This window comes from Typopeltis vanoorti, chromosome 11 (genome assembly GCF_054136105.1).
Source record: "Typopeltis vanoorti isolate ZY-2024b chromosome 11, IOZ_Tvanoo_1.0, whole genome shotgun sequence".
Lineage (NCBI taxonomy): Eukaryota > Metazoa > Arthropoda > Arachnida > Uropygi > Thelyphonidae > Typopeltis > Typopeltis vanoorti.
In genome coordinates, this window is record NC_143559.1 from 66,264,324 (window position 1) to 66,280,619 (window position 16,296).

The window sequence follows — 16,296 nt, forward strand, 5'->3', positions numbered from 1 at the left end:
ACAATTATACAGACTGGTCTATAGTTGGAGACTTTGGAAGTTTATTTTGCACTTGGTTAGACTATAATAAATTTAGTTTAATACTTTATCCAAGTGTAAGCAAACAAAGTTTGCACCTGAAAATATCTTTAGGAGTGAGGTAAGGTGGTACATCCATTGGCAACTCGTAGCCAAGGTGGATCAAGCTCTCATCACTCCTTGTCTCAGTATCTCCCATAATGCAAAGCACATCTCCTTGTGGACATGTATACTGCTATGCATTAAGGGAAGGGCCACTACCCAGACCGGTCTCGTCAGTGGGAGGCAGACCCAGAGTGGTGATACTAAGGCAGAAGCAATGGAGAGGTCATATTTACCTGTACGAGTTGCCAACCAGTGTACCACCTTATTATTAAATTACTCTGGATTTAGAGAAAGATGTTGGAAGTTTATTTTGCACTTGGTTAGACTATAATAAATTTAGTTTAATCCTTTATCCAAGTGTAAGCAAACAAAGTTTGCACCTGAAAATATCTTTAGGAGTGAGGTAAGGTGGTACATCCCTTGGCAACTCGCAGCAAAGGTGGACCAAGCTCTCATCACTCCTTGTCTCAGTATCTCCCTTAATGCAAAGCCCATCTCCTTGCGGACATGTATACTGCTATGCATTAAGGGAAGGGCCACTATGCAGACCGGTTTTGACCTTTATTGAGGTTTCGTCAGTGGGAGGCAGACCCAGAGTGGTGATACTAAGGCAGAAGCAATGGAGAGGTCATCTTCATTGCTCCATTTACCTCAGTGTGATATACGGTGATAAAGTGCTCATTCAGTAATTCCACTATATCCTTTGCAGCTGTTATTCTGCTGCCATGACTATCCACCAGTGTTAACCTGCCATAATTATTCTTTCTTTTGCTTGCCATATTGTGGAAAAATTCTGCAGAGTTAACCTTGGCCTGACCAGCCAATCTCCTCTCATTCTTCACCTTTTCTTTCTTTATCATGCTTGTCACCTTTCTAGCCTGCACTTTGTACTACTCTTCATGGATCCGATCACCACCAACTGTCTAGTACCTCCTCCATAACATTTTCTTTTTCTGCACAGCTTGTTTGATTTCACTGTTTATCTATTTCACTCCTATTCTTACTCGCTTAACCCTTAGTATGCAGTTACACATTGCTTTTGTCAGATACTTTCTTGTGAGTTTTTTATTATTATTATTATTCAAGCCTCCATGGAGTCAAAAGACTCATCACGGGAGGTCCTTCCTAGGAAACACAAAGTCTATCAAGACTCATTGTGGGAGGTCCCTGCTAGGAAACACAAGTCTATCATACCACTCCTTAAATTCATTGACCATTCTCGCTCTAACCCTCTATCAGGTTCAACGGTTCAACCACCCTCCATGCAAAAAACCACTCCTCACCCTCTTGCCCACAGTTTCCTTTCATAATTTCCAGGGATGCCCCCCCCCCCCTTGTCATCACTCCTTCCTGCTGTTCAACCAACTGAAATAACTCCCCAGTGTCAACCCTGTAACCACCTCTCAACAGTTTAAAAGTCTCAATCATATAACCTCTCCTTCTATCCACCAAACTCTGCAGTCCACATTCCCTCAGCCGATCCTCATAATTAACATTAATACAGTCCTGAAACTGTCTTTGTTTCCGTCTTTGTACCATTTCCACAGTTAATTTATCCCCTTCAAATCCTGGGGACCAAATCTGAGAACAATAGTCTAAGTGTGGTCTGATCAGGGTCTTATAAAACAGAATAATAACTCTTTTATCTCTACAGGTCAGCGTCTTTCTCATTATTGCAGCAATCCTCTGTATTACCTTCACCACCTTTGCAATATGTCCCTTGAATTTCAGGTTTCTATCAGTCATCAACCCCAGATCTCTTGTCTCCCCTACTTCCTCTAGTATATCTCCTCCAATAGAGTATGCAGCATCCCATCGATGTGTCCCAAACCTAAGACCTTACATTTTGCTGCATTAAACCGACACCCCCCCTTCATTTGCCCATCTGTCTAGCTTATTCAAATCTTCTCGCATGACTACCTCATCTGCACTATTACTAATAACCCTTCCCAAAAAGGGTTATTACTAATGACAATGTCATTAATATAAAGGTTAAACAATATAGGTCCCAGTACTGAGCCCTGTGGGACCCCATTTGTAACCCTCTGCCTCCTTGAAACTGCCCCACCATACACAACTCTCTGATATCAGACAGCCAATCCTGAATCCAGTTGACCAACCTGACATCTAAACCCATGTGCTGCAACTTAAATATCAGCTTATCATGTGGCACCCTGTCAAATGCCCTTCGCTAAATCCAAGAAAATGGCAGTATATGCCTTTCCCTCATCTACTGCTCTTGTAACTTTATTATAAAAGGCTAGCATATTACTAAAACAAGAGCACCCTTTCACAAATCCATGTTGACTCTCACAGATAACATTACCCTCATCTGCCCAATGCTGTATATGGTCCCTCACTACTTTCTCCAAGATCTTAACAACTACTGATGACACAAACTGGCCTATAATTAGACTCTTCCAGTCTGTTACCACCCTTATGCAATGGCACTATCTTACCTTCCTACCATTCCCTTTGCACCTTTCCCATAGCCAGACTTTCATTGAAAAGCCAGGTGAAAGGAGCTGTCAGTTCCTTAGCATATTCTCTCAAAACTCGTGGTGAAATACTGTTATGTCCCTATCTTATGATTTTGTTTGTCTTACAAACTGCCTCCGTCTATATTCTCCTAACTTCTACTTTCAAAACATCACCAAAATCTCTACTAATATCTGAATTATTGTTCCCTGTAGTATCCCTAGTATTTGTATTTTAACTGCGCCCTTTGGGATATTTAGTTTAAGATATCTTATACATAAACAGAGAAAGGAACTCAAATATCTGAAAGTGTAACTATTGCAGTCGTGACACTATTTCTTGTTTCTCAACATTAATCCCCCGCCTGGTTAGGCTCGAATGTTTCTAAGCGGTGCATTGGATTAGCAATATCAGACAACTCTTTTTATCATTTTAACAAAAGGTTTATTATTTCTCCAAACGTGGTACATATCAAAATACTCAACTAAATTACTTACACACTAAAATTAGCTTAATACAAGTGGATGGGCTATGATTCGACAAAGTTACTATGATCATGCCGCTACAAAATTTTGTACAATACATGAATGCACTTAACATAAAAAATTTAGATCACCACACATTATTAGATTAGTCAATTTCAAGTACACTAACAAAATCATTAACTACTCTAGCACATACTTATGACAATTCCGATTCTCTACACATCACACTAGGCATTCAAATTCCTCAGGCTACTTGATTACTCAATTCGCTCTAATCTAACTCAATATTAACAAAACCATTTACTTCATTAACACACAACTATGTCATTAACTTTCCTTTTACAATGTAGTAGGCACTCAAGATTCTTAGGATAAATAATTATTCACAAATTATCAACACTAGCTAGCTTATTTTTAACACTCTCTATCAAATTCTAAAGTCCTATTATAATTTCTCCCTAATCACCTTAACAGTTCCGTACTATGACAATGGTACCTATTATAAACAACTTCTAGTTAACATAAGACAAAGTTCACAATACCTTTCTTTAGCTTCACTTACGGGCCTTTACCTTCCACTGAACGAACTTGCTTGCATATCTTCTTGCAATTCAGGGATATATAAACATCTGCGCGGTTGGCTGTACTATCCGAAACGAGGACATCGACATTTTCACAGCTTCCTATGACTCTATGGTGTATTTCGCTTTCTACATAGGAATACGGGAATAGCTTTCCCGCTCACCTTCGATTCCTTGTTGTGGCATGAGGATATAAGCCATATCTCTCCACTCAGGAACACCGTGAAATCCACTAGAAAACCAAACTAAAACCTCCGCGACTATCCAAACGTTTCTTCTCTTCTGGCAAAAGGCAAAAGGGCCTTAAGCCTTCTCGGCTATCTAAATGTCTTCCCCAAAAGAGCCTACTCCTCGAAAAAAGCCAAAAAGCCCCGAGGGGGGGTTACCAACCCTTTTATAGCTGCTCCCCTAACGGCGCCCTTTCTTACTTCTTTTTCCCACCTCCTACTTGTTTTCCGTCTGTCTACCAATTGGGTAGCATTTAGCCGCCATACGTCATTTTGATCGGCAACTCATAACGAAGTTTCTATCCGGGTATAGGCCCTAAGCGAAATTCCGTTATTTCTCTTGTTAGCCTCTATCTTAACTCCCTTTTAAACCTTTTCTCAGAATTCTACTTAATGCTTAATCTGTAGCCTCTTACATAGCGTGTTTCATGACTCATTCTTTTATACTTATGCACTTAATTCTTTCATTCTTAATCGCATTTCTATATTAATTCTTAGTTATCTACTTATTTAATACTAATTCCTTGTTTAGTCATAATACATCTTAATACATTCTTTTCTTTTGTTACCTTAACTAAACAATAGACCTTTACATTTTACTCAATTTATACTGGATGCAAGAATATTTTATTAATTAAATTATCCTTTTTATGCATGTTTTTTTTTTTATGTTATTTATTTTTCATGTTACACCATGATAACTGAGAATACTATATTCTCAAGATATCAGGTGTAACAATACCATCCAGTCCCACAGATTTACTGACATCCAGAGTACTCAGTGTTTAGAACACACACTCTCCTCCTGCACCTCTAAACCTCGAACCTGCCCTATCCATCTAGTATTAAAATTTACTCTTCCAGGATGAAATACACCAATAAAGTGTTCATTGAACAATTCTACTATGTCCTCTGCATCAGTCACTCTATTCCCATTTTTATCCCACAATGTCATTCTTCCACAATCATTTCTTCTCCTACTGGCCACATAGCTAAAAAATTCCCTAGGATTTTCTTTGGATCTTAGGGCCAATCTCCTCTCATATTCCAGTTTTGCCTTCCTTTCCATACTAGTCACTCTCCTGGCCTGAATCTTATATTCTTCATGCATCCTCTCTTCACTTGTCTCCTTATATCTCTTCCATAGCCTCTTTTTCGCATGCAATTCCTGTTTAATATTGTTTGTCATCCACTTTACACCAAATTGTGTCCTCTTCTTCATTTGTGGAATACAGCTTACTATTGCTGCTAACAAATATTCCTTCACATTTTCCCAAGCACTAATGATATCCTGGCCTTCCAATTCCTCCCTCCATGAAACTTCCCCAAGTTGATGTCTAAGACTATTATAATCACCTGCCTTATAATTCCACATATGTTCCCTTTTCTTTGATACACCTGCATGTCTATTCATCTTCCAAGTCAAAACCACATGGTCACTCTCTCCAACTGGTGGGAGAGAGATGTCATCTCAGTTATTATCAACTTTTCTGATGCTATGGCCAAATCCAAAACTCTTGAACCTCTTGTTCCCTCTATTACATGTTGCCTAAGATATTTGTCCCTCAAGAATTCTAGAAATTCCATTCCCTTATTGCTGCATGCATCTTCCTCTCCCCAATTTATACTGCTGCGGTTAAAATTTCCCATAACAATCATTCTTTTTGCACTTGCCAAGCTCAACTGTCTAAACATCTCCTGGTCCCCACCCTCTGTGCTCCTTGGTTTGTAGCAACACCCCAACAACTATCCCGTCTTGCCCACCTCTACCTCACACCATATGCTTTCAAAATCATTAGTGTCACTGCCTTCCAAAGCCTCCACTCTTAGAGGACATAAGTCTTCACTTATCATAAGCAGTACTCCATCACCACACTTTCTCTTTCTATCCTGCCGACAAATGCTGTACCCTGCTACTTCTATTCCTGTTATTATATCCTCTTCTCTGAACCAAGTCTCAGTGATCCCAATAATCTTTGTCCAGGCTGATGCTATCAGTGCCACCAATTCCTTTCCTTTATTCCAGATACTCCTGGCATTAGTATGAAGCATAAAAATGCTACTGTTTCTATACCCAGCATTATCCCCTCTAGATTCCATTGGGCTCAGCACTACCTGATGTTGTACCCCTTCTCCCAAGTACCCTTTTCCACAAGAGGCCACCCCTGCTACCATCCACCTTGGGCATTCTAGTTTCCCTGCATTGACACACTGACTTGTTCAAAACAGCAATCTCTCCAGATGCCTACATCCTTCCTCATTCAAATGCAATCGGTCTCTCGCATACAATTCCTCTCTGTCCTCAAACGCTCTCCAAGCATCCACATATTCCAATCCTCTCTTTTGACACATTCTAGCTATTATGTTATTCAATATTATTGCTCTTCTACTCATCTCGTCACTATCATATCATACCTCAAACTCGTCACTATCATATCATACCTAGGCAACATGCACACTATCTTTCCTCTCTGTGTCTTCTTTTGTACTACTGCAAGCAAGAATCTCATATCTCTCGCTGCCCAATTTATATTACCTCTCAAGTCATTTGTTCCTACCATCACAATCATTTCATCCACCCTTTCACCCCTCTTAATTGTCATAGCCACACTTTCTATTGTTCCTCCAGGCAAACACTCCTCACACATCCTATCTTGCACACCACGGATCATTGCATCACGATACATTACACCTCTTACCATTCCCTCTCTCCTACTGTTTCCATTCTCTGCTCTTCTATATATACTTGGTTTAATCCTTTTCCAAGTGTAAGCAAACAAAGTTTGCGCTTGAAAAATAATCAGGACTAGGGCAACTCGTATATAGAAGTGGAAAAACTTCCAACAACTATCTCTAATACAGAGTATTTTAATAATAAGGTGTGACCTTTTGGAAACCAGTGTATGAAATTATGACTTCTGCATTACTTCAACCTTAGTATCATCTCTGGGTGTGGATCCCACTGACGAGACCTCAATAAAGGTTGAAACTAGTCTGGGTAGTGACCTTTCCCATAATATATGTATGTATAGCATTATGTATAGCAGTATGTATAGCATTATACATACCTGAAAGGATATGTGCTTTGCATTATGGATACTAAGGCAAGTGATGTGAAGTCATTAGTTTCTATATACGAGTTGCCCTAGTCCTAATTATTGTTCAGGCACAAACTTTGTTTGTTTACACTTGGAAAAGGATTAAATCAAGTAAATAATTTCTTGGTATCTTTAATTTATAGTATAACCAAGTGGAAAACTTCCAACAACTATCTATGAATACATATAAGCATAAAATATCCCTTCTGTATAATTTTGATATAATTTCTATACTTTGTATTATTTAGCTCATCATGATGATGGTTATATTACAGTGAATCTTGGTACTCCGTTTTAGTTAGTGATTAGTTCTAATTTAGGTATTACGAGAGCTAACATTTAATTAATTTTAAAAAGGTCATCAAAAATGACAAAAAAATTATATTTAATTATGCTCTCTCCAAAAGGGGAAAAAAGCGATCTGTCTAAATGATAAAGCATGATAAATAATTGTGTAAAATTAAATAGAAAATTACACCATGTATAAATTGAACATTGTGATTCATATTTTAAAGTGTAAACATTACCACCAAAATATTGCCACTGCTGCATTGTTTTGTATTCTGTTTGTTTTAGGTTATTATAATCTTCCTGCTTGGACTGTATTTCAAAGTTCTAAGCTGTTGCCTCAGTTTGGTATACTGGTTATTAGATCAAATCTTTGGCCTGGTAGTTATACATATGATACTGGACGGTAAGATATTTCTCATTTTTTGTTATACTAAGAAATATGTTTCATGCTCTGCCAAACCTCACTAGAGGATTGGAGAGCATGAAATTTGCAAGAGGACTGGTGAATGTATATAATTATTCTGTCTCCAAAAGGGAAAAAAAGCGATCTGTCTAAATGATATTATGCTAAAATGGGAATTTTTGAAATTATTATTTTTTTAATATTAAATAATTTTTAATATTAATTAAAAATTATTAATTTTTAATTAATAATTAATATAATTAATTAAAAACTCTTTGCAGGAGGCACACTCTCACATACAAAGTTCACCAAACCATGCTTTAAACTCAATCACTGTGTCCATATTCACCTCTCACACACACACACACACACACACACACACACACACACACACACACACACACACACACACACACACACACACACAAGCATTGCATTCCACTCACCAACCACTCTCCATGCAAAGAACCTACTCCTTGCTCCCTTGCTCAGGCTCTTTATACAGTTTCAGGAATGGCATCTTGTTCTACCCTGTCTCCTATCATATTTCCCATTATGAAGAATTTCTTCCACATTAAACCTTATTAACTTGACCTCCTAGATGAGTCTTTGACTCCATGGGGTCTTGGGAGGAGTTTGGGAGGTTAAGAGTTTTAATAATAACTTATGTCTCAATAAAATTCCCTCTCATCTACCCTTCACAAGACTTTGCAAATTGCATTCCCGCAATCTGTTTTCATACCCCATATTACAAAGACCAAATACAATATTAGTCAATGGTCTCTGCGCCCTTTCTAATGCACAAATCTATATGCACATGGTGCATATGGATTTATTGTAACAGACCAAATCTGTGCATAATAATCCATATGAGGCATGATCATGGCCTTATCCAGTGGAACCATAACCTCTTTATTTCTGCATGTAAGGGTCCTCCACAGTGTCATGATCCAGTGTGATAACTTCATATCTTGGGCAGTGTGATTCCTATAAACTTTAGGTCCCTGTTCATCTCCTCTGTCTTCTTCAAAATTTCCCCACCATGTGTATACTTTGCATCCCATCCTTGCCTACCAAATTTTGGAACCTTACACTTTGCAACACTGAACCAGCAGGTCCACTCACTTGTTCACTCATACAATCTATTGAAATCCTCCCATAAGGCCTCCCTAGGGTTAAAATCAGGGAGAACAATGACTAGTCAAACATCTGTTTGACTAGTCATTGTTCTCCTCGAATTTACATTATCTGCAAACAGTTTCATATCTCTAGTTAAACTTATTCTGATTCCAGTTAAACACGCTCTAATTTATGAATTCCAGGAGTGTCAGAAACAAGGGAAATGAAATTGTTGCATTGATTGAGTTTTATATGCATGAAATATTTGGAGTAACTGAAACAAGGTTGGATGAGAATGATATCTTGACAGGAAAAGAAATGGAGGAATATGATGTTTTTCATGAAGATAGGAAAGGTAAGAAGGGAGGGGAGGGAGTACTGTTAATGATAGTAGGGGAACTGTGTCCATGCAATGTTGAGATACAAGGAGAAAAAAGTGGCAGTGGTTTTGAATCAGTATGGCGTGAAGTGCAGGTTGATAGAATGGAATATTTGGTGGGGTGTTGCTGCAGGCCAGGGAATGTGGAAGGTGGAGACAGAGAAATGTATAGGCAATTGGCTTAGTGAGCAAGCAAAGGGTGATCATTATCAGCGATTTCAACTATGACAATATTGATTGGAATGAAGAGATAGCATTAGGGAATAAAGAGAATGAATTTCTTGAGTTCTTAAAGGACAACAGTCTTAGGTAGTATATAATGGAGGGCACACTAGGGTTAAGAGTTTTAGATTTGGTTATATCATCAAGGATGTGATTGTGAATGGATATCTGATTCTCCCTTGGTTAGAGAGCGACCATGAAGTGATCACCTGGGTGGTAGCAAATCGCATCAGAATTTCTATAAAGGAATATATGTGGAACTACAAGACTGATGATTATGGAAAGCATAGGAAACAACTGAGTGCTATAGCATGGAAAGAGGAGTAGGAAGGATATAGATGCTTCATGGGCATTGATGAAGAGCTATTTAACAGCAGCATTGTGTGAGTATATTAGAAAGGTAAAAAGGCTATACAAGGTAGGAGTAAAATGGATGAACAAAGAGATTAAGCATGAAATCTGGAAGAAGGTACTGTGGAGACAACACAAGATGAATGTTGGTAATGATCGGTTGCATAAAGAGTACAAAGAAAGAGCAGGCCAGAAAGGTAACTCAGTTGGTATAGGCAGCAAAAGTGCAGTATGAGAAGAAATTGGTTAATCAAGCTAAGAAAAATCCTAGTGAGCTTTCGATATCTGGCAAGTAGAAGGAAAAATTACTATGGGAGGATGATGCTAGTTGATGACACTGGCAGATTGGTAACCAGTGCGGAAGGTATTGTTGAATTATTCAATGATCAGTTTATTAGTGTATGTCATTCTCGCGAAGGCAACATCTGGAGAAGCTGGAGCATAAAGAGGCTGGCAGAGGAGTAACTGATAGTGAATGAAGAGGAAGTATATGAGAAGTTAAGTAAACTTGATGTTAATATGGCAGTATATCACCATGTGTCTTGAGTAAATGCCTTATGGAATTAATGGCACCTTTGGCACAACTGTTTAACATGAGTCTTGCAACAGGGCAAGTCCCAAAGAAATGGAAGGTGAGGAAATTGTTACACTTCACAAAGTGGGGAGGGGGATAATGTCAATGCTGAAACAAACCTTGACATGTAAAGATAAGGAAGTCGTTTTGCCTCTTTATAAGGCCTTGATAAGACCTCACTTGGACTATTGCACGACCCCCGAAAGAGTTTCACTGACCCCCCCCCCCCCCAGGGTTCTACAGACCACACTTTGAGAAATACTGCTCTATAGTATATGAATTTATTTGGAATAAAGAAGTGAGGCCAAGTTTATAAAAAAAATTTCTTTCTTTTGATCTTCATTTTATAATTAAAATGAAGATCAGAAATAAATTTTAAATTCAGTTCTGACAAGGTTCTAATAGAATGGAAAGAGGGTATGACTTTATTTACATAAAGGCTCCAAGACAGAATTAGCAAATTACAGACTAATTAATATTTTAGAGGTGGTTGTTAAGGTATTGAAGTATTGGAAAAGTTGGTTAAAGGTAAAATCCAGCAATGGGTGGATGGAATACGATACTCCATGGAGCAGCATGGTTTTGTGAAGGGTAGGTCCTGCCACCTATTGATTTATTTGCATTTTATAGTAGAATGACAGCAGAATTGACTAAGAAAAATGGCTACACCATGATACTGCTGGGCTTTTCAAAGGCCTTTGACAGAATACTTCATTGAAAATTATTACATAAATTGGAGCAAATGGGAATGGATATGAAGCTGGTGGCATGAATTGGAATTGGGATCGGGATTGCAATTTAATGACTTTTCAGTTACCAGTGATTTGGTAAAATTTTTCATAAATATTGTTTTACCAATAAATTAAAAGTAATTTCTTATATTTTCAATAAAGTTATATTGAAATAATCAATAAATATCTAAATATTAATAAACAAATTTTTTTTGAAAAATATTCTAAAGAAAAATATATATTATTATTAATATAAATTATAAATAAACAAAATTTTTATTTCAAGACAGAGACAGTAACCTTAAAGACAAGGAAAACCTAAACATGTGTATGTTTAGGTTTTCGTGAAACCTGAAACATGAACTAATTTTTGTAAAGATTAATTCAGCAGTGGAAAAAACTTTCTCAGATTTCGCTGTTGGTCAGCTGGTCATTAGGCAAAAATTAGTACATAAATTTACTAAAGAGGAACCCATGTCATGTTGTCATGCATATCATCAATTGTTTTGTTAAAATATAATGTTATTTTTGATTGAGAATCAAAATCAGTCTTAACATAGATAATTTCAGTTTAAGGTGCTGTATCATCAGTTTTTTCCTCCTCTCTTTTTAACAAGTTATTACTAATTGTTTTGATTTTTCAGCATTGTTTATACACACACACACACACACACACACACACACACACACACACACACACACACACACACACACACCTGCATTTCCTGTTTCAGCATGTTTAAAATAATGGTGAATTTTTAGCCATGGCTACAAAAAAAAAAAAAAAAATCCCTTTTCAATACCTCCTTCTATTGAATATAATGTCAGATGAAACATTCTCATTATTACCTTTAACTTTTCACTGTTTGACATGATATATAAATTACTAACATTCACAGCTTTCTCAGTCCATCAATCAAAACATGGAATAACAGAATATAATTTTACCATTAATATCCCTTTTCAAAATACTTGAATACTGTAATTCATTCATAATGGGCATGAACAATCACTTCCATTGAAACCAAATACATCTATGTTGAGGGGAGATCTGTTTGTTTTGGGATATATTAAAAAACCAATAATTAAGGGAAATTCTATATTTCATTGGTATTTTTAAACAAAGCAATAAAAATAAAAAAAAAGCTCTTGTATATATTGAGAGCTTAGTACTGAAATTTAAATGACTCCATATAGTGAAAAATATCTTCCTTCCATCAAAAGACACCATACTGTACAGCTGCAAGAATAATGATTTATTGAAGCAGTCAATACAGTATTTAGTGTAATTAAAGACAACTGAAATTTATGACCCTCTGTAACAAAAAACATCCCCCCCTCACAGTCACCATACCAGAGGACAAGCAAGGTTGAAGTTTTATTGTAGCACTAAATTAAGTATAATGTCATAACAATCCATTTCAAAGTAATTGATAAATTGAATTGAATGCTCATTGAATGAGCACTTTATTAGCATATATCATGCTATGCAATATTTAGAAAGGAGGCAATTATAGGTAGAATTGGAAGTGAAAGAATCACAGGTATATTAAGTGTTGATTGGGTTAGATATTAATAAGACTGGGAATGGATAACATATCACTGCATATTTTTAAGGAATGTGCACAACAGTTAGTTATGCCCTTGACCTGATTATTTAATGACGGTCTTGCAGTGGGTAAGGTTCCTAAGGAGTGGAGAGAAGGCAGAATAATACCACTCTAAGTATGGTTCTAGGACAGAAGTTTCCAATTATAGACCAGTCAGTAATGAGTTGTAATCATGGTGTTGGAGAGATTGGTTAGGAACAGAATACATGATTGGTTTGAAGAACCTAGTATTCTTTATGATGGTCAGTATGGATTTGTAAAGGGTAGATCTTGTTATAGCAATTTACATTCATTTTATTGTTATTACATAACACCTCAAGGGAGTCCAAAGACTCATCAAGGGAGGGCACCCACTCTACAACTCTCCATCTACCTTCATCATCTACACCAACACCATCTACCACTCATCATGACTAGTATTTTCACAAACATCCATGCCCACAGCGGGATTCGAACCCGCAGCCTTTTGGCTGGAGAGGGGATATGCTGACCACTCGGCCAACCAGGCCAGCTTTTATATTTTATAATAAGGTAATGAGTGTGTTAGATAAGAAAGAATAATATAGTGATAATCTTGGACTTTGCAAAAGCATTTGATAGATTACCACATGATAAGTTGGTGTACAAGCAGTACACCAACTGATATTGATATGGGAATAGATAGTATATTGGTTAGATGGATTGGTGATTGGCTCTCTGAACGATACCAGAAGGGTAACCAGTGCCTTGCCCCTGGGTTCTGTTCTTCATTACCGGCCTGGTTGGCTGAGTGGTTAGTGTATCCACTCTCCAGCCAAAAGGCTGCGGGGTTTGAATCCTGTCATGGGCATGGATGTTTGTGATTGTCGCTGAAAATACTAGTGGTGATTGTGGGCAGTAGATGGCATTGGTGTGATTGCAGTTCATTGTAATTGGTGGATTGAGTGGTGGAGACAGAGAGTTGTAGAGTAGATGCCCTCCCTTGATGAGTCTTTGGACTCCCTGTAGGTGTCGCATAATAATAATAATCTCCCTGCTGTTTAACTTGTTTGTAAATGATATATCATGTGGACTGACTGGGAATTTTCAGTTGTTTGCTGATGATGCAAAGTTGGGGAGAATTACAAGTAGCACTGCTCATGTTAATTCCCTTCAGGAAGATTTGGATAGACTTTTGACTTAGACAAAGGAGTGGGGTTGTAGTTTTAATATTAATAAGTGCAAGATGTTTCATTTTGGAATGCAGGAATATAAGGCTGTATACTATGGTGCTGTACTGCAGGAAGCAGATGAGATTTGAGATATGGGAGTGATGGTTGACAGTAGATGGATCTTTAGAGGAAATATGGAGGAGTAGGTGGAGTGAAGGTATATGGAGTGAACAGAAAGGTGTTGCTTGCAAATGAATTAATACATAGGTTGTGCAGAAGGAATGATGTAGGATTTGTGCTCTGTGTTTGATGGAAAGAAGGATTTGTATGATGCTGATGGACTGCATCTAAATGGTTTTGGTGTTAGGTGTCTAGGGAGAGAGAAAGAGAGAGAGAGCTTTGTTCACCAAGCATGCTGAAGCACATATTCAGGAAAACCTAAGCAATTAGGGTGGAATCAGGTGAGTTTGTGTGAAGTCACTCATGAGGCAAGTGAGTGTGAGATTGATCAAGTGCAGAATCTAGTCTCTCAGTTAAAGGATATGTGGAAGGGAATTGAAACTAGAGAGAGAGAGAGAGAGTTTGTCAAATGTTTCAAAAGTGAGTGCTTATTAATTGACAAGAACAGAGTAAATGTTAGTACGGTGGAATAGTATCAATGGTAGGATGAAAAATGTCTGAATTAATGTCAAACATGCCCCCGTGGAAATAGAGAAGAACAAAATGGACATAATAAAGTTGAATATTATCTTTCACAGGACAAAGCATGAAATTGAAAAATTGAAGATCTTGCAAGAGATTAGCAGGGCTGAGAAGAGAAAGAAGCAGGCAGTCTGAAGTAGTAATAATGACCAAGTGAACAAAAAAGAAAAACAAGTTAAGGAGAAAGTTATGTATGGAGACTCAATGATCAGGGGAGTACTTAATGAAAGTGTAACAAAATGTAAGGTGAAAGAACTAATTGTCTTAGTTGGCACAAATGATTTGAGAGACAAAAAGTATTCTGTGAGGGGAGGATGTAAAGGAGTTGTTAGAAGAAGCAAAACTGAAGAGCGAGAAGGTGAAAATTGTAAGCCTCCTGCCGTGCTATAATAATGGTGAACTGAGGAGGAGGGCATTGATAGCAAATGATATTTGTGGTTTGTTTTTGATGGAAAGTAGAATTTGTATAATTCCAACGAACTGCATCTACATGGATTTGGTGTTAGGTAGCTAGAGAGAGAGAGAGAACTTTGTTCACCATGCATGCTGAAGTGCAAATTCAGGAAAACCTGAATTTGCACTTCAGCATGCAATATCTATCTCATATTCAGGAAAAGAATATGAGATAGGTGGGAGGGTGGCTGTTCATTTGAAGCAGTCTGTGTGAGGTGTCAAGCCAGTAAGACAAAATCTGCAATTGGTTGTTAATATAGGCCAGGGGATTCCATTGATGATCTGGAAAACATGCATTGGCAAATTAGTATAATGAGTACAGGTCAAGTGATTATTATGGGGGACTTCAACTATCGAGATATAGACAGAAAGGAAGAAAAATCACATAGCAGGAAGGAAATGGAATTTATATATCTACTAAGAGGTAATTACTTGATGTAGCATGTGATGGAGAGGACTAGGGGTGTGAGAGTATTGGACCTAATCATGAGATCAGAAGAGCTATCCATAACCGAGATGACCACGTTGCCTCCAATGTGGCAGAAGTGACCGTGTGGTCTTGACTTGGGAGATTCTAAAACATGAGAATTCTGTCAAGAATATTCCAATTCAATATTTTGGCTTGAAAGACTAGATTCTACACCTGGTTATTCTCACACTCACTCTTCTCATGGTTGCCTTCCCACGAACTCACCTGCTTCCACTCTAATTGACAGGTGATTATGACAAACTTAGGAGGAATCTTAAATCTGTGCAGTGCCATGAAACACTGCAAGGGAAGGATGTTAGTAGTGTTTCATGGGAGATAGTTCATCTAGAGGAAGCAATATTAAATTGTATTTATTAACAAGGAAGAAGACCAGCAAACTCATGAACAGTACAGGACTCAGGCAAGAAAAATGACTAGCATGGCAAGGGAGACAAATCAGATTACAAGAAGAATCTAGCCAAGCAGGCCAAAGAAAATCCCAGAGTTCTTTCGTTACATGGCAAGTAAGAGGAAGAATGACTATGAAAGATTAACCGTAATGAGTTCTGATGGTAACAAGGCGACAGAAGCAGATAAAATAGTTGAGTTACTGAGTGACCAAGTGACCACTTTGAAAGGGTATGTCATCCAAGTGAGGTTACTGCAGTAACATATGTGACAGACACTGATTTGGGAACAGAAGTGGATGAATTAGAGGTTCTTAGGATATTGCAGAATCTCAATGTAAATACACTGTGGGATTAGATGGGATATCAGCTTGGGTTTTATGAGAAATATGGACAGGGACTAGGCTGTTTAATTTAAATCTCAACTCTGGTAGAGTTCCAAGGGAGTTGAAAGAGGGCAAAT

The 16,296-nt window shown here is 37.7% G+C and overlaps 1 protein-coding gene across 3 annotated transcripts in view; it reads left to right on the forward strand.

Moving 5' to 3' along the window:
* The window catches only part of Rsph4a (Radial spoke head protein 4a), a 241,698-nt gene that overhangs the window by 184,120 nt on the left and 41,282 nt on the right, over positions 1-16,296 (forward strand). For all 3 annotated transcript variants that reach the window (XM_090399837.1, XM_090399835.1, XM_090399838.1), the window contains one exon: positions 7,569-7,686. In XM_090399837.1, coding sequence (XP_090255963.1) covers positions 7,569-7,686 — 118 coding nt within the window. The remainder of the gene's footprint in view (positions 1-7,568; positions 7,687-16,296) is intronic.